This window comes from Garra rufa, chromosome 24 (assembly GCF_049309525.1).
Source record: "Garra rufa chromosome 24, GarRuf1.0, whole genome shotgun sequence".
NCBI lineage: Eukaryota > Metazoa > Chordata > Actinopteri > Cypriniformes > Cyprinidae > Garra > Garra rufa.
This window is the reverse complement of record NC_133384.1, coordinates 14177145-14201165: the sequence shown is the minus strand read 5'-3', so window position 1 is coordinate 14201165 and position 24021 is coordinate 14177145. Positions and strand designations below refer to the sequence as shown.

General features: G+C 36.1%; 2 protein-coding genes across 2 annotated transcripts in view; one reads left to right on the top strand and one right to left on the bottom strand.

Annotated features, from left to right (window-relative positions):
* Window positions 1-9451, top strand: part of dlgap1b (discs, large (Drosophila) homolog-associated protein 1b) — an 86793-nt gene extending 77342 nt beyond the window's left edge. The window contains exons 7-10 of the mRNA XM_073830880.1: window positions 815-1230; window positions 3939-4030; window positions 4206-4358; window positions 7361-9451. Of these exons, the coding sequence (XP_073686981.1) occupies window positions 815-1230; window positions 3939-4030; window positions 4206-4358; window positions 7361-7573 (874 nt within the window). The 3' untranslated portion in view covers window positions 7574-9451. The remainder of the gene's footprint in view (window positions 1-814; window positions 1231-3938; window positions 4031-4205; window positions 4359-7360) is intronic.
* A 6628-nt stretch (window positions 9452-16079) lies between these two features.
* tgif1 (TGFB-induced factor homeobox 1) lies at window positions 16080-23667 on the bottom strand. Its single transcript, XM_073831016.1, has 3 exons — window positions 23390-23667; window positions 21131-21360; window positions 16080-17716 (listed from the first exon to the last, which is right to left on the bottom strand). Exons 1-3 carry the CDS (start codon window positions 23403-23405, stop codon window positions 17141-17143), a joined length of 822 nt encoding a protein of 273 aa, XP_073687117.1. The 5' UTR covers window positions 23406-23667; the 3' UTR covers window positions 16080-17140.
* Window positions 23668-24021: the final 354 nt, after the last annotated feature.

Sequence of the window (24021 nt, the reverse complement as noted above, 5' to 3'; positions counted from 1 at the left end):
AGTGAATAAATGCATCAATCAATATCCATATTTAAAACTTTATAAACTTTATAAACTTTATAAACCGTAATCTCTAGCTTCTGCTAACTGTCAGATGCATACAAGAGAGTGCAATTCCAGTGGATGATGTAGAACGTAGGTGAACTCGGTGACATATGCGGAAATGATGAACGCTGTAAATGAAACTTGGTATTCTATGCCTATGTCCTAAATGATCTTCTGAAACGCCAATCTCGTGAATGCGCGTGTGACAGTTAGCGGAAGCTAGAGGTTGCGGTTTATAAATAGTTTTAAATATGGATATATTCTTACACAAATGCATTGATTCATTTCAGAAGGCCTTCAATAACCCCCTTGAGCCATGTGAAGTACTTCTTATGATGGATGCACTTTATTGGACTCAAACATCTTAACAGCCATTCAATGGTAATGTTTTTTTTTTTTTTTTTTTTTTGGGTGAACTATGCCTTTAATCATTTTATTCAATAAGGAGGCATTAAATGATCAAAAGTGACACTAAAAACATTTTCTAATAATCAAAGAATTCCCCCCAAAAAATAAAAAATCATGATTTCCACAAAAATATTAAGCAGTGCAAACTTTGATTGAACACCGAATTAAGTATATATACGCCCTTACAAGTTATTGTGCCCAGGGGCCTCTGAATTCTTAATTTGAGTTTGGTCAGCAAGCTTTAATTCCAAGTTTAAGCCGAGTTTAATTCAACATTATTTTTGAGTGGTGGATTCACATTTTGGACTTTTGAAATTGATTTGTACACAAACTATACATTAGGTTCATCTTCTCTTTACAGCTACCGCAGAGTCACCCGCTCCAACAGCGTCACCACTGCCGTTCAAGCTGATCTTGACCTTCTGGAGGGTATCAGCGATGACCAGTTCACACAGACCCACCAGGGGCCTGTTGTCCACCAGTCATCCCGAGATGCAGCCACTTCCACTGTCAGCATCCAGGGCTCTGGGAACCATTACCACGCCTGTGTCCAAGATGACTACACTGACGTTGACTTCGACCCCTCCATTCTGCCCCCTCCAGATCCCTGGATGGATGGAGCCATGGAGGAGGAATACGCAAGTGGGGTGTCAGGGGCTGTGTGTCCGCAGGACGGACGCTGGTTTCTGAAACTGCTGCAAGCAGAGGTGGAGAGGATGGAGGGGTGGTGCAGACAGATGGAGCAGGATGAGAGAGAGAATGAGCTCCCAGAAGACAGTAAGTAACTCTAGATACTGATAATGTATCTATTAAAAAAAGTAGTCTGCCTATCTAAAAAGCATTGTTAGGCATTATAGGTGTTGCAGATGTTTCAATGGGTCACTGTAGACTATTTTTGACTGTTTCATTCAACAACATTTTAGCATTATAGACTCATTTAAATTTAGAATGTGGGATTTAACTGCATATTGGATTATTAAAGACTCATTTAGAATATTCAATTTAACCGCGTTGTTGGCCATTACAATGTGGGATTCAACTGCATTTTTGGGTCACAGAAGACTCATTTAGAATATTTGATTTAATGGCATTTTGGGGCAATACAATGTGGGATTCAACTGCATTTTGGGTCATTAAAGACTCATTTAGAATATTAGATTTAACAACATTTTGGGGCATTAGATTGTGGGATTCAACTGCATTTTAGGTCACTGAAGACTTGTTTAAAATACTCGATTTAACGGCATTTTTGGCCATTAGAATCTGGGATTCAACACCATTTTGGGTCACTGAAGACTCATTTAAAATATTAATTTTAACGGCATTTTGGGGCATTGGAATGTGGGATTTAACTGCATTTTGGGTCACTAAATACTCATTTAGAATATTTAATTTAAACACATTTTTGGGCATTAGAATATGGGATTCAAGTGCATTTTGGGTCATTAAAGACTCAATTAGAATATTCAATTTAAACGCATTTTTTGGGCATTAGAATGTGGGATTCAACTGCGTTTTGGGTCTCTGTAGACTCATTTAGAATATTGGATTTCACAACATTTTGGGGCATTAGAATGTGGGATTCAACTGCATTTTGGGTCTCTGTAGACTCATTTAGAATATTCAATTTCACATTTTTGGGCATTAGAATGTGGGATTTAAGTGCATTTTGGGTCATTAAAGACTCAATTAGAATATTCAATTTAAACGCATTTTTTGGGCATTAGAATGTGGGATTCAACTGCGTTTTGGGTCTCTGTAGACTCATTTAGAATATTGGATTTCACAACATTTTGGGGCATTAGAATGTGGGATTCAACTGCATTTTTTGTCACTAAAGACTCATGTAGAATATTCGATTTAACAACATTTTTGGGCATTAAAATTATGGATTAAACTGCATTTTGGGTCATTAAAGACTCATTGACAATATTCGATTTAACAACATTTCTGGTCATTAGAATGTGTGGTTAAACTGCAACTTGGGTCACTATAGAATTATTTTAAACATTTGATTAGACAGCTTTTGGCTCATTAAAGACTCATTTGGTTTGTTCGATTTAACGACATTTTGAGCATTATAGATTAAGCAACATTTTGGGTTGATTCAATTGCATTTTGGACATTATAGACTCATTTAAAATGTCTGATTGAATTTTTGGGCAAAATAGACTATAAAATTTATTCCAATAAAATTTGTGGGCATTATAGGCTAATTTCAACAGCATTATGTTTCTGGAATTTTCAATTCAGTATCACATTTGTGGGGGATTTGCATTTTCAGTTTTAACATTCCAAATGCATCTTTGTTGAAAATTCTTTCTAGGTAGGCAGCTCACACAGTTTTGAGTTATTTTACACTACACAGGAAAGTAATTTTAGAAAAATGCCTTTTGTAGCTAAATCACTGAATTTCCAATCCCGCTATGTTATTTTATAGTCAAGTAGTCATTTTGTTGCAAAACTAGTGTGACATTTGTACAGTCTGTATCCAAGTCATTTAGAGAATAATCAGCCACTTTAACAAAACTACCAGCGCACAAGGTCATTTCACAGTCTGGTTACCTCCGGCCGGACTGTTGCTTTTTATCCCACTTCCCGCCTTTTTCCTGCTCAAGCACACACACCCACACACACGGCGCAGTGACCATCTTCGTGTCAGTCACAAAGCCTGCTTGTTCATCTATCTCCTGTCTGTCTCCCTCTCACATACCAGACATTTCTACCAGCAGGGAGCCACCCGTCTCCCTCGTTTCTTTCGCTCCCTCTTTCTCTGTATATTTTCTTTTTCCTCTCTCTGTTTCTATATCTGTCTCCTTCCACTCTCTCTTTTCTCTAACCCTTCCCTCTTTCCCTGAATACATAAAATATGCTAATCTGTCCGATGACAGCACATTGTTTGCCATATGGTCTCTTGCTGCTGCATATGTTAAACAGAGCGAGTTCATTTTGTCAGATCTCTATTTAAACTGCCTCATGGCTCCAGTCCACAGAGACACGCTGCAGTCGCTCCTCAGGCCACAGCAAAAGCCTTTAAATGACCCCCGCATGGCAAACATTAGCTTCCTTTAAGAGAATTCACCTTTGTTTGGTAATCTGATATGCTATTTACTCTCTTTCACTCTAAATCTATCTTTTTGCATTACACTCTTGATCTGTATGTGTGTGTGTGTGTGTGTGTGTGTGAGTTTCTTGGCTCATTGGCTTTGGCGGGTGTTTGTTTGGTGTGCATGGTAAACACACCCCCTGCTCCTCTGGTTCCTGCATTTGGGTTTCCAAGCCTTAGATATTTATGACTCTTTCTCACTTCAAAGAGACAGCATTTAAACATTAACTTAGTGTCTAAGGCTTTGCGACACTGCTGTGTGACTGCATAGAATTTCTCATACTGTGCTCTCATCGACTTTTCAAGCAACTAAATACACTTTTGTTTTACTAAACTAATTTTCCACAGCTGATTCTCTTTTCTTTTTGTCTGTGTTTAGTTCTCGGCAAGATTCGTAGTGCGGTGGGCAGCGCTCAGTTGCTGATGTCGCAGAAATTTCAGCAGTTCCGGGAACTCTGTGAAGAAAACTTGGTATGTATGAAGCACACCTCCATCAGCCAATCAGAGCAGATCGGCACTTGGTAGCTCCACCCTTGAATGGGCCTGTTAGCCTAAGCAACATTAAATCAGTGTTACCCAATAAGATATTATGTCATTTTTTTTAATTAACAGCTGTTTTGTGTATAATCTCTTCTCTGGCTGTCAGAATCCCAATGCCCACCCACGGCCCGTGTCTCAAGATCTGGCAGGATTCTGGGATATGCTGCAGCTGTCCATTGAGAACATCAGCCTGAAGTTTGATGAGCTGCACCAGCTGAAAGCTAACAACTGGAAAGCACTGGAACCTCCTGTGAGAAAGGTACAGAATTTACATCACAAATCCAGATGCATTACACACTATCTAAAAATGGCTGAGATTACAACAGTTGACACATAATAATTTGCAACGCTATTTAAATACTGTGCAGTGACATTTCGTTGGCATGCTTAAGATGAATAATTGGTTTATGTTAACTGTTCGGTATATGTCAGAGTAGATGCAGTATTTTAAATTTAATGCAAACAAAAACAAGACTTGTGACAGGTGAAAGTGTATGTATAGTTTTAAACAGTTCCCCCAAAATTAAAATTCTGTCATTATTGACCTCTTCCTAATGTATATATTATTCCCTAAAACAAACTGTTTTGAATAAGTGTACTGTTGGCTCTTTTTCATCACATATGAATGAAGCCTGAGGCCTTCAAGTTTAAACAAGGGCTCAAAAAACACAGCACGTAAGCATTATAAAAGTAGTCCATATGACTTGTGGATTATAAGACACTTATTATAAGACTGATAATGTCAGTCAGCTCACTTCAGCTACTGCAATTTTCTTCACTGAATTTACAATAAGACGAAATATGATATTAAACACCACTGCCTCTTTTCATTTTCAATTAAACATATCAATAGCCCCAGAAATGTAGTTCAGGGAACGTACATGCATTACAATGAAACAAAATATTATATCAAACAGCATTGCCTCTTTTTTGTTTCATTTAAACATATTAATAGCCACAAAAATATGGTTCATGCAATGCGTACACACTTTACAGTAAAACTAAATAATATCAAACACCACTGCCTCTTTTTGTTGTCATTTAAACATTAATAGCCACAGAAATGTAGTTCAGGGAATGTATTACAATGAAACGACATAATATATCAAACAGCATTGCCTGTTTTTATTTTAATAAAGTTATAAATAGATATGAATTTATATATAAATACATAAAGTTAGGAAAGCCAGCCAAATGTATATGACTTGGAAGAAATAATAGATTCATGACACCAAAGATTACCTGTTAGATTTACCCAAAACTAATTTTACCACTACAGAGACATCAGAGTCAGCGTTAAATGTCAGAAGGACATGGAGCTCACATCTCCAAAATCGGCAAAGCACATTTTCAAATAGGCGCTGTCTTTTTAAGTAAACCGCAAAATTTGAGTTTTAAACAGCTACATTCTTGCCTGAAATACTTAAAACTACATTTCATTACACAGTAACAGTAATATTTTGAAAATTATGCAAATAAAACCAATCACCATGTTCAGTGCTAAAGTCCAGCCCCCGAAAAAATACTACCTCATGAGCAGGGACTTTCTGAGGGGCAAATTTCTACCCGGAACTTTATTAAGATCTTGGTTCCTGTGGTGGAAACACACAGTTCCTGGGTAATGTTCCTGCGGTGGAAACGGGGCTATATTCCTGGTCTTCTAATAGCTTTGTGAGGAAAATATCAAAATTAGAGTCATTATGTAAGTTGTTAAAGTGTTCGCTTCCCCAAAAATGAAAATTCTGTCATTAATTGCTAACCTTATGTCATTCCAAACCTGTGAGACCTTCGTTCATCTTCGGGAACACAAATTAAGAAACTTTTTATAAAATCCAAAAGCTTGCTGACCCTGCAAAGACACAACTACCACGTTCAAGGTTAATGGACATCATTAAAATAGTCTATGTGACATCAGTGGTTCAACCTTAGTTTTATGACGCTACAATACTTTTTATTAATAATTCAACAATTTCTTCTCTTCTATCTCAGTCTTCAGTGACCATTCACAACAGTACCATGATAAATGAGCGTGATTCTGCTCATGCAGGAACCAGCATTCTGACATACAACCTGGATGCACTGCTCCTTGTTTACAAGCAGAGGATTGCACACGTATGTGTTGTGAAAGTGTTATAAACGCATGTTGAAGACTGACACAAAAGAGAAGAAATTTTTGAATAAAGACATTATTTTTGTTTTCTTTGGGCACAAAAAGTATTCGTGTAACATTACGGTTAAACCACTGATGTCACATGGACTATTTTAACAATGTCCTTTCTGCGCTTCAACTACCTTTCTGGGCCTTGAACGTGGAAGTTTCGTTGCTATCTTTTAGAGCAAGAAAGCTCTCGGATTTTAGATTAAATATCTTCATTTGACTTCCGAAGATTAACGAAGATCTTACGCTTTAGTAACGACATGAGGGTGAGTAATTAATGACAGAATTTTAATTTTTGGGTGAAATATTCCTTTAACTGCTGTCATCAGAAATGAAGTCATTGAGTTGAGAATTGAATCAGTCCAATTTGTTACAGAATTATTCAAATGACTGTTGTGAACTGGCTTATGACTTAAAATTTTGTTAAACTAGCCAAATAATCATAAAAAAGAATCAAAACTACGATTTGTTTGTGAATCAGTGAACTAATTCTCTCATAAATTCTTGTGAACAAGCCCAGGAGTGCTAGGACAGATGTCAAGTCACATGGAGTGCTTTAACAATGCTTTTATGGTGCTTTGTATCCTTTTTGAAGCTTGACAGATCCAGTTCCTATTTACAGGAGTTGCACAGAAAAAAAAAACAAGCACATTATTCAAAATGTCACCATGGACAGTTTTCCATATTTGCATTCAATTCAATATGGCATGTACTCTGACTCCAAGGTATATTGCGTTGTTGAATATTTTATTTGAATGTTTCTTATTGAATGTTGCATGTGTTATGCTTTGATCTTGGTTCTGCTTATTTTCTTATTATTTCATGTGTTCTGTGTTTGACAGTGATCTGGTTTTTGAGGTGATGCTTCCAAATTGCACGCTGCATGTGGTTTACGTCCAGTGGTCCTGTTCACCTCATGCCAAATGGGTTGAACTTTTAGCTGACAAAAACGCCCTCCATAATGGCTGAGCTCTCATGTATTTGGCTGATGCCTGGCACTCAAACACAACTAAATATTGCTGATGACCCAACAGATGACCCTTCAATTGCAGTGTTGTGTTACGTGGCAGAGTGGCACTAACCAGTTTGTCGTTGCTGTCCAGGAGAGGCGCGTGCCCCCTCCGGTGCCCAGGAAGCCGGGGAAGGGTCCCGTGCTGCTAGTGAGAGACCGGTCTCTGGAGGGCTCCCAGCGGATGGAGGCTCGGAAGCGGCTGTTAGCGGCTAAACGTGCTGCCGCCTCTCAGCGCCAGAGCTCTGCCACAGAATGCGCCGACAGCATCGAAATATACATCCCAGAAGCCCAAACACGATTATAAACACTGAAATCCGGGTGCTCAAAAGCCTATATAGACACACGCACACACATCAACCATAATACAATAGCACTGAATGACAAAGGCAGGGTAGCTGTAACATAATCACTCTTCTTTTCTTGTGTAAAAGAGAGTTTCTTCACTGTGGGCTTCTACTGTATGTATTTCCGACTTAATTTTACTCTCTTCGTCCGTCCTGCCATTTGCCGTAGCTCCCTTGTTAAACTCCCAAAGACTTTTAATATTTCTATTAGACACTCTGTATTTAATTGTTAAAATAACCAATAAAAAAAATATATATATATATATACCCAAATGCACACTACTACTACTGAATTTTATTATTTTATTTGTAGTTTTTTGCAGTTACCGTGTAAGAGCCATATGTCTTGTGTTCTCAAAGAGGACATAACTTCTAAAAGGGCAACATACCGATCACTTCTGAAGATTTTAACGCCAATGTAGCCACAAATTCAGTGTGTGTATGTACATGCGTGTCAGGGTTTTAGTACATCTACAACACTCTCTCACATGTCACCCTGCACCTCTGAGACAGGGCGAGGTTGTTCTGTTTTCAGTATCGGGGGATAGAATGGAAACACCACCTCTTCTCTTCTTTCTTCTCATATTTTTCAACCTCCCACTCGGCCATCCTCTCCCATCTTCTTAAACCATCCTCTCTGCTCACTGTCTTCCCTCAGCAGTGCCACTCACCTGTTTGACTGATATAGATGTCCGTCGTATCTATCCAATGTGACACATTTATCTGTCACCGCTTAACGTGTTCACATCATTGACAGAAGTGCTGTCAGAACACGCCACTCCTCACAGCTCTGATTCATTAGCCATTCATAAATTAGCAATGTGTCACGTTATGAAACATTACCTATGGGCAGTCAGGGATTTCATTCAGCATTAAGCTCCGTTCACACTGACAGCGATGAAGTGATGCGAAGTCTTGTTTTTAAAGATTTCTGCTGATTTATGGTGACATAATAAACAAGGTGGTGCGATGTGGCCATATCCGTGTTTCTATTGCGTTTTCATATCTCACAGTCACACAATATATCACACGGAGCTGTCAAACGATTAATCGCAATTAATCGCATCGAAAATAAGTTTATTGTTGTATAATATATGTGTGACCATTGTGTATGTTTATAATGTATATACAGGTACACACACATACATGTATATATTTAAAAGAAATTGTGCTGGGCAACGATTAATTGTGATTAATCGCATCCAAAATAAAAGTATTTGCGTACATAATATTATATAAAGACACACACATGCAGTATATATATTGAAAGTATTTACATGTATATATTTATATTCATATATATTGTATATAAATGTACTTAATTTATAAACATATTTTTTTAAATATATACATGCATGTGTGTGTATTAATATATACATAATAAATATACACAGTACACACACATATTATGTATACAAAAACTTTTATTTTGAATGTGATTAATCGTGATTAATCATTGCCCAGATATATATAATAATATATATATTATATAAAATTATAGCATATTTTTTCTATACATGCATATGTGTAAGTATATATATACTACATTAATATACACAGTACACACATAAACACAAACGTTTATTTTGGATGCGATTAATCACGATTAATCATTCGACAGCCCTAAATGTGACCGCATATCACAATAGATTTTATATATCTTAATTGTGACTTCACTTCATGTAATTGCCCTTTTAGGTGATTATTGTCACTTTACGTAATTGCGACTTTCTGTTATTATCGTGACTACAGTCACACAATCACAGTCACACAATATATCATAGGACTGTCAAACGATTAATCATGATTAATCGCATCCAAAATAAGTTGTGTGTGTGTGTGTGTGTGTGTGTGTGTGTGTGTGTGTGTACTGTGTATATTTATTATGTATATATAAATACACACACATACATAAATATATATTTAAAAAATATTTATCTGTATATGAATTTTTAATATATTTATAATTTATATAATATATATTATATATAAATATAGCATATTATCCTAAATATATACATGGATGTGTGCAAGTATATATGCATAAATATAGGTATAAATATACCTAGTACACACATAAACACAAACTTTTATTTTGGATGTGATTTATATATACATAATACATGTGAGTACTGTGTATATTTATTATGTAAACACAAACTTGGATGCGATTAATTGCGACTAATCGTTTGACAGCCCTAATATCACAATTGTGATTTTACTTCATGTAATTTAAATTTTAGGTGATAATTGTGACTTTTTCACAATTTTATGTCCAAGTCGCATCATTAATATATCATCATAAGTGTGACTGTATATCACAAGAGATTTTCTGTCTCTTAATTGTGAGTCTAGTTTGTTGCAATTTTAAGTGATAATTCTTACTTTATTTTTCACAATTACGTTCTTTATATCTCAAAGCCGCATTATTAATATATCACAATCATGACTGTATATCACAAGAGTAATTTCTCATAATTGTGACTTTATGTAATTGTGATTTTACGTTAATTGCGACTTTCTGTCATAATCATGACTATTTCTTGCAATTGCGTTTTCATACCTCAGTCACATAGGGCTGTGAAACGATTAATCGCGATTAATCACATCCAAAAAAAGTTATTATGTGTATACTGTGTGTATTATGTATATAAATACACACACGCATGTATATATTTAGGAAAAATATGCTACATGTATGTGTGTATTCACATAATAAATATACACAGTGCACACATGTATTAGGTAAACACAAACTTGGATGCGATTAATTGCGATTAATCGTATCAATATCAATAATAACAATATCACAATTGTGACCTTATATAACAAGATTTTTTTATCTCTTAATTGTGACTTTACTTCATATAATAGAAATTTTAGGTGATAATTGTTAACAACTATATTTTAACTTTGTTATGGTTTAATTTACTTAACAGCGACTCCTCCAGCAATAAAATCACTGTCAGTGTGAACGGGCCACAACAGAACAGGACATTTTCTAATTCTATGGCATTAAATAGCTCCGCCCACTGTGAAATCTCATTGGTCCATTCTGTTCTTCGCAAATATACATTAAACTCAGCAGTTTCTTGTTCAGTATGGACAAATGATCTTGGCAGTAAACATCACACCGTGCCCCATCAGGACATCTTGTTGAACTTGGCATACGATTCTTTTTAAAAATGCACATTATTTAGCATATTTTGTAAATATATAAATGATGAATTATAAAACGCCTTCCTGACTGCTTACTAACATAGCTCCTCACTATATTTGTCTAAATGTTTGTATAAATGGATATAAAGTAAAATATCAGTATTTTATAATGAAGTTGTAGAGATATTTAAGACCGGAAGAAACTTAAACTTCCCTCTTTAGCTTTGCTTTTGGCTTTCAACGATGCTTAAAGTTTCATTTTAACTAGAACTGCAATGTCACAGCTCGATAAATGTAATACATACACATTTTAGTTTAAAATGAGCAGTTTATTCATTATATTTATAATCACAAATTAGCATGATAGTCTTTATCCTCGGCCAAGTCAATCAAGTGTGTGTTTTTTCCACATCAAGTGCATGTACCCAAGTGCTTCCTAATTTTCCTGAAGGCATCTCTCTCTTTTTTTTTCAACCAATATGTAGCACAGTTGATACTTTGTAATATAGATCAGCTCTTTTGTTTTTATTTATACTAAGATGTATATACTTTCAGCAACCCTGCGGAGACAGTGCAAGTACACATGTATCAGTGCAGAGCATATACCATCAGTTTTCGTTCAATTTTTCTATTACAGGAAACTTTACCCATTGAATCCCACTCTTGTGCTGCTCATGTAATTGATTTGTAAACATCGCTGCATTATAGTTGCACTGACAGGTTACTCAACGCTAGTCAAAACCTAACTGCACTGTCTCATATTTTTCAATAACTGATAATACTAATTTGCACTTGTTAAATATGTTAAATAAACAGAGCTATTTCTTTTTCCTTTTTCAGAATACTTCACTGTGGATAGACACGTCACTATAAATATATATACTGATATTAATTTCCCAGCAGCCAATGTGCAGCCATTCTCTATTTTCATAGACAGTCACTGTAAAAAAGAATTTGTTGAAACAACTTAAAATAATTTGTTACCTGGCTGCCTTATAATTTTAAGTTCGGTCAACTTAAAATGTTAAGTTGTACTAAGTGACAACTTAGATATTTGAATTGATTCAACTTAGAAATGTTAAGGCAGCAGGGTAACAAATTATTTTAAGTTTACTCAACAAATTGTGTTTTTGTTTTGTTTTTTACAGTGCAGTTGCATTGGCTTTAGTTTGATCCTGGTAGTGTTTATCTTATTAACTAAACTTTCAATTCCAGTTATTATGCACTAGAGCCCTTCTACTGTGGTTAATGTTTGTTTGAAATATTATCGATGTTTAAACACTCAGCCTTAATTTATGAATATATGATAGTCATGCACAACGTAGCCTCAGGGGAGACTATATAGCGTGTGTATGAATGTGTGTATGTTTGTGTATCTGTGTGTGTGTGTGTATGTCATGAAGAGGTCTTATACTGGAAAGTTACCGTACCATAAAGAATTCAATATTGACGACAAATACCCATTCATATTGATATTTCTGTATCAATGTGTTTAGTAGTATTTCATGGCATTTACAGTCTAAATTTACACTGAAATTAGAAATAATTTTGTTTTTGTTTTGGACAATCAGTGAGTAACACAAAGGAAATCCATGTCATTTTATTTGTAAATAAAATGATGCTGAAATGTTTATTGAAATATCGATTGCATTTCACTTTTAGTATTTAAAGAGATATTTATGAGACATATTTTGTGAGACTATATAGCACTAAAGTTTTTGCCGGAGGTGATCACAATCTGTGACTGTTGTCACTCACTGATGTGAAAATATCGGTTTATATCTGGCAACGTAATAAGTCCTGACTTTTTAGGGTTTTATCTCCCAAAATAGAAGATTAGAGTGTGTATTATTGCCAAAATGTGGACTGTGCACCTGCCACAATGTTTTGGGAAATGAAGACAGGATATTATGTATTTACTGTTCTTGTAAAAGCATAAACTTTATCAAAATGACTGTGTGTAAAAGCATAAACTTTATCAACATGACTGTGTGTAAATACATGAATGTTCTTCATTGTAAATGTAACCTACATCTAAGGATATCTTACTACTTACATTTTGTATTTATTGTAACAACACTGTTGATGTTATGGCACGTGTATGAAATTTTGATCATTAAAACATTACAGATGCTCACAGCCATGAAGTGACTCTTTTCTAAATAAATATGTGTATGTTTGTTCAATCCAGATTGAATTAATGTTTATACATCGCAACTTTGTTTGACTATATCTTTTGTAATTGTCTTTATTTCTCCGAATATTGGCTTTAATTCTCAATGTTGCGACATCTCACAATTATGAAAGTGACTTAGACTGTAATTGAGACTTCTTATCTCAGAGTTATGACATTGTTTTATTTCTCGTAACTGTGACTTTATTTCTCCCAGTTGAAACCCAATTATATCTCATAACTATGACTGTTTATATTTCTCAAAACTTTTTGTCTTAATTATGACTTGTTACAGTTTTTTTTTTTTTTTTTACTTTCTTACTATTATTCCAGGTTTATGTCTTTGTGACTTTCTATCTTACAATTGTACTAAAGTTGTAATTGCAACTTTAGTACAATTTTGACTTATTACAGTTGACTATCACATTTTTTTTACTTTCTTAATATTATTCCAGCTTTATGTCTTTGTGAGTTTCTATCTCATAACTGTTTTTTTCTGGTGACTTTATTTTGCATAACTTTATTTCTCACACTTTTGACTTTAGATATCACAATTTGGCTTATTTTTTATCTCACAATTGCAACAATTTCTCATAACTTCATCTCTATTTTTTGTAAATGCAACTATTTTTTTTACTGTTTTGACATCTCACAATTATAAAATCATATCACAGCTGTGATTTTATTTCTCGTAATCAGGACAGGATCAGCTCACAATTGTGACATTGATATATCATAACTTTCTTAATTTCTTGTAAATAAAACTTTAGTACAATTTTGACTATCACAATTTTAAACTTTCTTACTATTATTCCAGCTTTATGTTTTTGTGACTTCCTATCTCATAATTGTGATTTGTAATGGTGACTTTATTTTGCATAACTTTATTTTTCACAGTTTTGACTTTAGATCTCATAGTTTGGCTTATTTATCTCACAATTTGTCTTGTGTTTATTTCACAATTCCAGCAATTTCATATATATTCAACTCCATATATTTTTTGTAATTGCGACTTTACTTTCAACTGTTGTGACATCTCACAGTCATAAAATCATACATCATAGCTGTGATTTAATTTCTCGTAACAGACTTAGCTCACAATTGTGGCAGTAATACATAATAGTTGACTTTATTTGTAATGATTTCTTAATTTGTCTTAATTTCTTGTAATTGCAACTTTAGTACAATTTGGATTTATTACAGTTGACTATTAATTTTTTTTAACTTTCTTACTATTATTCCAGCTTTATGTCTTTGTGACTTTATATCTCTTAACTGATTTGTAGTGCTGACTTTATTTTGCATAACTATATTCAACTCAACAGTTTTGACTCTGCTTATTTTTTTTATCTCACAATCGCAACAATTTCTCATAACAACATCTCTATTTTTTGTAATTGTGACTCTATTTTCCACTGTTGTGATAATAAAATCATATCACAACTGTGGTTTTATTTCTCGTAATAGTGACATAGCTCACAATTGTGACATAGATATATCATAATAAAAGAATAGTATTTATTTTTTTGTCATTGCAACTTTAGACTATCACAATTTTACTTACTATTTACTTACTACTTGCAACTTTCTTACTATTATTCCAGTTGTATATCATTGTGACTTTCTCTAGTAATTGTGATTTGTATTGGTGACTTTTATCTCCCATCTGCAACAAGTTTTCATAACTGTGAGACTGTTGTGACATCTTATATTTATAAAACCACAGCCGTGATTTTATTTCTTGAAATAAGGACATACCTCACGATTGTGACAATAATATATCAAAATTGCTGACTATTACTATTTTAATGCATTGCAAGTAACAGGAGTTACATAATCAGATTATTTTTCAAGAAACTAGTAATGCATTACTTTTTCATTTTTTTTTTTTTTTTACCATTTATTTACTGACATTTGTCTCATGTTGAGAGAAATTAGGAGTGAGGTGCAGAGGCACTTCTTTCAGCCTGAGGTTTAATTGTCGGTGTGAAAGCACCTTTACACTTGCCAAATATAACTTTTTTTAACTTTTAGAATTATTTTTTTTTTTTTGTTAATAAAAAAACATAAGCAAGCCCAGCCCAGGAGACAAAAGGTAATGCAAAAGTAACATAATGCATTACTTTCCATTAACTACAATAACTACAACTCCAGTAACTACAATTAGTTACTTTCCCCAATACTGCTCATAACTGAGTTTATTTCTCAGTTTTGACTTTAAATCTCACAATCTTGCTGATTTTCAACTTTCTTCCTATTATCTTTTACATACTTTCCTACTATTAACTAGGCTTTCGGTTTTAAATCACTGCCTGAGGCCTGAGTAGGAGAACAGATCTTCTTTGACTCTTATTAGTAGACACCTTCAGGCATCTCCCACAGATGAACCCAGACAACATCTAATGTGAGTGAGACATCCATGCCATCCAAAAGTCTTAGTATTACAGAACGCAATGTCTTCTTAAATATAGGTGTTCGGTTAATTAACCGCTTTGAGCTGCTAATCACTTTGATCACTTGTTGCCAAGTAGACCAATGACCCTTTGAGTTGTTTGTTTGGATCTGGGCCCAGTGAGAAGTCTAAAGTAAAGAACAGCTGTCTAACCGAGTGTGATTGAATATCCAGGACAGACGTGTCCCTGCTAATCCGTCTTTATTGTCTGCGCTCAGATACACAGACATGCACACTCTCACAGACGCCATTGGCAAGCCATCGTTGACGTCTGGTTTTAGCTACCGCTAATTAAATGCAGGATTATGCTAATTAGTGTTCTTGTGAAGCTTACACACAGAGAAGAATGTCAGTATGATTTAGCAATAGCCTGTAGGAACATGCCTTTAATATGTGTGAGATGTCAAGGCAGGGCAGCAGTGAATCGGTATAAATCACCTCATTTGGATGTACCTGCTCATGCCGCCTTCCGCTTTATAAAAGCAATCCACCTATTCTGTCAGGCCTTGCGTGCTGTTTCATTTTTCAAACACTGCTGGAAAGAACTGTCATTCGAAGGCTATGCCTTTTGTTAGAGGGCTAAAAAACAACCTTGAATGTAAGAACCTTACTACAAACATACTTATCGAACAATGTACTTAAAAATAAGCAGAAGAAAAGAGATGAACGCCCATTTTGTAGAAAACAAAACTTTATTTAAACACCGTGTGACCCCTATTTGCCACATACATTGCACAGTAAGGAGGAGAAGTCACATCATTGGGCATCATGTCACATTGGCTACTGTAAATGTACTGGTCTAAGGTCCCAAAACCTTGAAATCATCATATTTGGTGACATAAAACCATTCTTTATCCTCTGAAAAGTGGTCTCAACTTGATAAACCAAAAAAAAAAGAAAGAAAAAAAGAAAAACTTAATACAATTCATGTAGTGTTCATTCTTCCAGCTCATTTGTCCAAGGTGTGTGTTTGTGTGTGTGTGTGTGTGTGTGTGTGTGTGTGTGTGTTTAGGGCTAGGGTGGGGAGCATGTGGGCACATTCACTGGCCGTTTCTACACTGAGTATTCAGAGGAAGTCTCAGACTATAGTTCTGCTACATCTGAATATCCCTCAAGAGTAATGAAAGGAAAAAAAGAAACGTACTAACAACAGCATCAGAAACTTTACAACGAAAAAACAATACAAAAACTGAACATCTATGAGACACAGAATGACCCGGTGCAGTAGTGATTAGAGTCTGTCGGAGGGAAAGCTAGAGTTGATAAGATACTGAGATGACCTGCCATTTTGTGCAAAAAAACGAGGCAGAATATCGTGTTCTCTAAAAATGAGGCAAAATCGACAATCATAGAGCCGAATCTCTGAAAACGAGAAAAAAAGACTCATGAGGAATGGGAGAAGAGCTCGTCTTCTTGTAAAAAAAGAAGAAAAGACAGGAAGTCGTATTACTGTGTTTGGTTTTGGTCCCCTGTGTACAAAACGAAAAGATACATATTTATTTACATATAAATGGAATACAAAAGAAAGAACTGACTCGCCAAGGCACCTTGAAATGCTTTACATAAAGGAATCCTCATCAATTTGATTTACATTTACCAAAAATAGAAATGATCAGGCCATGCTTGTTTGCTTTCTGTTGCTCAGTCAAGTTTTTTTTCGAACTCCTTGTGGAGTTCGCTTTTGGGGGGCAAGAAACAAACATCGATGAAGCTTTTTCATTCATCCATCCGTCTTTTCTGTCTTCAGGCGAGGAGCTGTTTGGCCTGCAGCTCCATTTCTGCAGCCCTCTTCAGCGCCACGTCAACCAGCAACTGGAAGCCGCTGAAGTCCTGGGTGAGATCGGGCGGGGTGGGCGGCGGGGTGTTGAACAGGCCGCTCTGGGGGCTGACGTTACCTTCCCCGCGACACCCGAACAGGCCGGCCGCGTCTGTGAGCGAAAGCTCCGTGGTTCCCTCCACGCCGAGGCGCGTCGACGTGCCGATGCCTTGCGTGGCTGTGGTGATGGTGGTGTGGCAGATGACAGAAGGTCTGGGTAAGACAGGTCCGGGTGAGGGTGGTGTTTTGGGGGAAAGGACCTTTTTGGGGTAACCGTTAGAGGTGGGTGTATTGCTGGTCGAGTGGGGCGAGCCAGGCTCGTAGCTGTTGCGGTCCTCTCCGTTAGCGAGTAGACCGTGTTTTGGGGACTGTGAGCTGTCGCTGAGCATCTCGCCGCCCTTGCTTCCCCGTCGCGAGATGGTGAACTGGTTGGGGTCCTTGCCGTCTTTCCGGAGCATCTCGGGAAGGAGTCGCCGCCGTGCGTTTATAAACCAGTTGCACACCTGTCGAGAAAAAAGCAGATTATGAACATCAAAATGCTAAAGTACTTAATAAATGATTAATCGATTCAAAATAAAAGTTTGTGCTTACATACTATATGTGACCCTGAACCACAAAACCAGTCTTAAGTAACATGGGTATATTTGTAGCAATAGCCAAAAATACATTGTATGGGTCAAAATTATCTTTTGCCAAAAATCGTTGCGATATTAAATAAAGTTCATGTTACATTAAGATGCTTCTACTGTAAATATATCAAAACTTAATAATTGAATAGCATTATTCATTGCTAAAAACTTCATTTGGACAACTTTAAAGGCAATTTTATCAATATTTAGATTTTCATTTGCACCCTCAGATTCCAGATATTCAATTAGTTGTATCTTGGCCAAATAATGTCCAATCCTAACATTAATGGAAAGCTTATTTATTCAGTTTTAAGATCATGTATAAATCTCAATTAACAAAAAGGTACCCTTATGATTAGTTTTGTGGTCCAGGATCACATATGTATGTGTACTGTGTATATTTATTATGCATATATAAATACACACACATACATGTATATATTAAGGAAAATTTTTTAATTTATATGTAATTTTTTTTTATTTACATATATATATTATATACAAGTGTTTAAATATAAATACATTTACAAAAATGTAATATATAGATGTTTACATATAAATACATACAAATATATTTTTTAAATATATAGATGTGTGTGTATTCATATATATTTATGTGTATACATATATAATTAATTTGTTACAGTACACATACATATAGTATGTAAGCATTAACTTACTTTGAATCGATTAATCGCGATTAATCTGCAGCCCTACCTGTTATGAATATTTTGATTTACTTCCATAACATATATTATGTCCTACAATCCAGTAATGTATAAGCAGGTCATCTAAATAATCTAAACAAGCTGTACTTTCGAGAAAAGTTGTTTTGTTTTTCACAACAGTGAACCAGAAAAAAAAGAAAGATGTTTTAATTAACTATTATATTAATATATATATAATTAAATATATATAATCAAATAATTGATACATTAAATAAGTAAAAACTTAAGGCATTTTATTTTAAGGTACACAAATATAAATCATTTTTAAGCAGCCAAACTGGGTATTAGTGTTAATTGCTTAAGGGAAGAATAACCTCACATTCTATCTATAAACTTTTACCACCTGTTATGTTTTGCAAAGTTCAAAGCCTATAGTCCTAAAAAAAACTTTTATTTTGTTTGTTTCCACTCTGTCTTGCTTAAGTTTAAAATGGAAATTCATGGCGTCGTATTGAGTTAACACGTGACGGTTCTCGACCTCTATTTTTGTTTTTCCTCTTTTAAAAAAGCTGAGCTGGCAGTTGAAATCAGGAAGCTCTCCGCGGTGAGGATTTCTCTCAGTCACCTAAGTAACAGTTCACCTTTATCCCTCAGATTGTGCTATTTGTTGGCCCTAAGGGCTTTAGGCCTTAATCATGCTAATAGTGCTGTATCTTCCGCGGCTCTGGTGAGTCTCACCTGAGGGGGTGTTGAGATCTACTCTAATGCAAATCCAACATTTCAGGCTACAGAAAACACATGTGAGTGCTTGACTTCAGTGTGGATCTCCACAAAAGAACCAATTACTACTGTGAGGTAACAGCCGACTGTTAACACCTTTAGTTTATATCAACAATTGAACTCTGCTGGCCTTTTTGGTCAATGCAGATCGCGCACCACAGGCAACTGATAATTTACATTAAAGTTAAGTAAAAATGCGCACAGATCTCACATCTAAAATAAACACGCCATCTAGGACTGTCAAATAATTATATAAACAATTAAAAAGTATATATACATTTGTAATTCATTCTTAATGTCAAGTTTTAATTTTTAAATTAATATATTACTTATTTTCTTGTACTATACATACTGTAAATGTTATTGTTCAGAATTAACAATTTCAGCCTGGAATATTTAAACTTGCTACAAAGTAAGCAAAGCTGTTTTCTCTTTTACAATCCCATTCTACCTGCTTTCCCAATACAAACACTTGTCAGTATTAATGAAATAACTTGAGTTCTAACTTGAGTTCTCAGTATCTAAAGCACCTGTTCAAGATTCAGTCCTCAGTATGGTAATGTTCCTGTATTGTCTTCCAGCGAGTCTCTTCAGAAGAGAAGCCTCTTTGGCTTTCTGGGTAATGGGGCTGTATTGTGTATCCAACGGTCCGCCTGAGCCTGGTAGTCTTCACTATGTTAATGTGTGTGTATTGTGTCTCCCTATTGTTAGTGAGACAGCTGGCTGAGCGCAGGGGAAATTCCTGGCCCAGTGTCTGAGCAAGTCTCTCTCTCTCTCCCTCTATCTCTCTATGTGGCCACATCTCAGATGACTCAAAACAGTTATTCACTCATCTGTCCACAGGAATTCTCTCCATTGACTGCATTCACAGGAAGTGTTATTTATATGACGCTAAAACTCAGCGGGAACAGAACGTGTGATCTTAAACGCAGTAGCGCTAGCGAAAAGAGCTGACTCTTTCTTTCTTCTGACGCATTTTTTGGCTCGCTGCTAGTTATGACATTGAACCTTTCGGTTTCCTTCACACGTCAGTTGAACTAGACATTGATGACAGCTAACTGCTCTCCTGTGAAGCATATAAATAGATTACTGATCAACAAAGCAGAAAACTGAAAAATTCCCCTTCGCATTCTTGACGGAAACAAGCAGTCGTGAGAAACTTCAGACCTTCTCTGAAGCATAACTTCAGAAACTGCTTTGGGTCATTCAAGCATCTTTTTATTCAGGGTTCCCAAACCTTTCAGCCAATGATTTTCCATTTTTTATACCACATCTTATTTACTCTATTTTTATCAACAGTATTTTAGATATAGCGATCACAAATGCAATTTCTAGAGATTAAAATACTTCAGAACAAACTAAAACTAGAAAAATCTTCACTAGAGATTTTTTTTTTTCTGCTTTCAGACTTTTCCAGACCTGGAAATAGTGTTGTTGTTATTGTAATTGAAATAAAGCCTAAAATAAAGTAATCTAATTATTATAATAATAATAATATGAAAATCTTCAAAAAAATGTTGTTTTGGCAACTAAAATAAATTCAAGGCTTTGAAATGACTAAAACTAAAATAAAAATTCTTTAAAGCTAAATAAAAAGCTCATTCAAAACATTAATAAACACTATAAGAGCATATAAACAGTACTAAAATAACACTGCCTGAATGTTTTAACATTTCCTTGACATTCCAAGTTTTCCATAATGATGGAAACTTTGTTTATTCTGATTAGCTGGGTGACATGCAGTTTTTGGTTTGTTTGTTTGTTTGTTTGTTTGGGGTGTTTTTAGTTTCCTAGAACTTTACTAGGCCACAACCACGCACTTTCTGAAACTGTTCTGTACCTGTAGTGTGGAGAGATGGGTCTGCTTGGACAGCAGGGCTTTTTCCTGTTCTGATGGATAGGCATTGTAGCGGTGTTGGTAGAGCCAGTCCCGTAGTATCTGTACTGACTCTTTGGGCAGGTTTCCTCTTCTCTTCCTTTTCCCTGACACTCCTCCATTCGAAGAGAGGTCAAGAGGCACATCCAAACTGTCTTCGTCTTCCGTCTCACTTCCGGACATCGCTAACACACCTGTAGTCATGAAATATTGCCACTTAAAAACTGAATTCTGCAACTTTATACTTTACGTGTGTATATGTGTGTGTGTACGAAAAGGTTTTGAGAACCGGAAAAAGTATAAAGTTAGGTTGAAGTATTAGCAATGTGTTTGTAACAGTCAAAGAAGTGTGTTTCAGGAAATGAGTAAGCTGGGAATTAGTGTGTACCCATGTGTGTGAAGGAGGACAAAAGACACCCAGTCAAACATCAACCCCCCAACCCCTGCTGAGGACCCTCCTCCTCCCCCTATCCTACACACACTGTCTCTCCCTCCAAAATGCCAACCGCTGAATGCTACACAACAGCGCCTGGCCGTCTGTATGCATGTATAAGCGTGCGTCTGAGAGAGAGAGTGTGTGTGTGGCAGCTGATGTGTCACATCCCTGCTGTCAAGCAAAGCCATGTGATTCATGGTTGGAGCGGAGGCGTCACAAAGACTCTAAACGGTGTCAATGTTTCATCGTGCCTTTGTAAATACTGTATGTACACTCACAAAAACTGAAACAACTATGGTTACAGATAGTGTTTCACTTTAAAACTCACTTAAAGGGCCAGTTTGGCTATTTTCACAAACTCAAACCTTTCATAGTTTTTCTATTAAACACAAAAGGTGCTGGTGAACAGAATGACAGTATCATTCACTATTCACTTTAATAGTATGAAAAAGGTGAATCATGACTGAGTGTGTAACTTCTACCTATGATCTCCTTTTGTGGAAGACAGAAAGTCATGCAGGTTTGGAATAACATGAGGGTGAGTAAATAATGACAGAGTTTTTGATTTTGGCCGAACTATCCCTTTAAATGCTGATCTGACAACTTTTCCTGCTTGTAATTATGACTTGTAAATACATCTTGTTCTTAAAAACCACATAAACCAGTTAGTTTGTCAATAACACGTTTCAGTCAGAGTGCTGAGGGGGACTTTTAGTTCATGAGCACTCTGTAAGTGAAACAAAACTTTCCCCAAGTTCAGCTCGAGCGTGGGACACTTCACAGTCTAAAAACGAAAGAAGTGAAATCACGTACATATCTATGTTTAAGGTTGTGTGAGAAACGGACTGAACTTGTAAAGAGTTGTAATAAAGAGTAATTTTGTCGTCGGCCTACATGAGGAGGAGGAGGAGGGGGAGGGGAACCTGTTGCAAATCTCAAGACCGAACAAAAGAATGTCGCTTGTGGGACATTTCAAACTCTGTTTTTTCGACTTTTCACAAGATGAAAACTTTTGAAATCACGCCAGGTGACAGATAAAGGGCCGACACGACTCTCTACACTGTTAGACACCACAATATATGAGAAACATTAACTTAATAACAGAGAATAACTCGGGCTCTATTGTGTGCTGTGAGAAACACGAGGTCGGAGGGAATGTGAAAGCGTCGCCTCGAGGAAGCAGCGCGAAATACACAAACTTCACAAAAGGAGGTCAGGAATTATTGTTGCACATTTTAGCCGCTACACAATGTTCAAATGCGGTGAAAGCAAAAAAAAGAGCAGTCGTCAAATTAAAAAATGACACTTGGAAAGTTCCCCTCATATTCCCAGCACAACTTGAGTCAGTGTTATGAGAAACTCTGAGCGCGTGAACATTTTTTTCCAAGCCAATGCGTTCAACTATTACACGAAGGCATTTTATATCTAGAGCACAACAAACATTAGAAGAGTTACATTGGAGACTATTTGAAGTTACAGTTGTAGCCTGGTTCGTGAAACAACACTTTAAAACATCTCAAATAAATACGACTATTACATAAGCATGTTTTTAGCTTTTAGGTAGTGAATAAAAAAACACGCGTGTTAATAACGCGAAACGGCTCGTTGTGACAGCCCGCCAGCACATGGTGAGAAAAAGGCTGTTTTGTCTGCAGCGGAAAACAATAGCAGTATGCCAGACATTTTCTGTTCAACCATCATCGACAAGTTCCATCCAGTCGTTACAATCACCGATAAAAAAATATAACATATATCGCCGCTATCAATCATATCGAGAGGATACATACCCTTTTTGGTCTTCATGTCCGTCAAAATTCCCCCTTTCACGCTGGCAACAAGGAGGTCGATTCTTCCTCGCTTTAATCACACACAACTGTATTATTCCAGATTGTTACAAAGTATCGAGCGAAATATTTCGTTTTGTCGAGGAATCGCCGCGGAGCGCGTTTTTCATTTGTCGGAGACGCAACACATTGTCGGGTACCTGGGACAGGCTCCGCGTCTCATTCAGTGTGTTTGATGTGGAAACTGGGTGACAGCTATCTTTGACAGCTGCGTGACTCAACGCGGTTAGATCCTCCCCCTCCGAGGGCAAGAGGGAAAAATCTGACATCAGACATACAAAACGGATAAAAACAGACAGAAAAAGGGCTTTTTGACAAACCGATCCGATTTTTAAACCCGTGTAAAGAAAGATCCAGCGCGCAGAATGTGTTTGTGGAGACGTGTTTTGGACATTGAATTGGATCTAGTTCCTGCACGTTTCCCTTTAATGACTGCGGCAGAGAGACAGGAAGCTGGTTTATTATGAATGTAGGTTAACATTACCAAGAGGCAGACACATGGCAGGGATATATTTGGGACTGCTTTCATCAGCATACTTCTGTTAGGCGCCCTACTCCAAAACAATATTTTTAAT

Excerpts from the sequence above, each read along its gene's own strand:
- tgif1 (XM_073831016.1), bottom strand. Across the intron at positions 17,717-21,130 it reads CCCATCTCTCCACACTACAG|GTGTGCAACTGGTTTATAAA; the intron begins GTACAGAACAGT and ends TTTTCTCGACAG.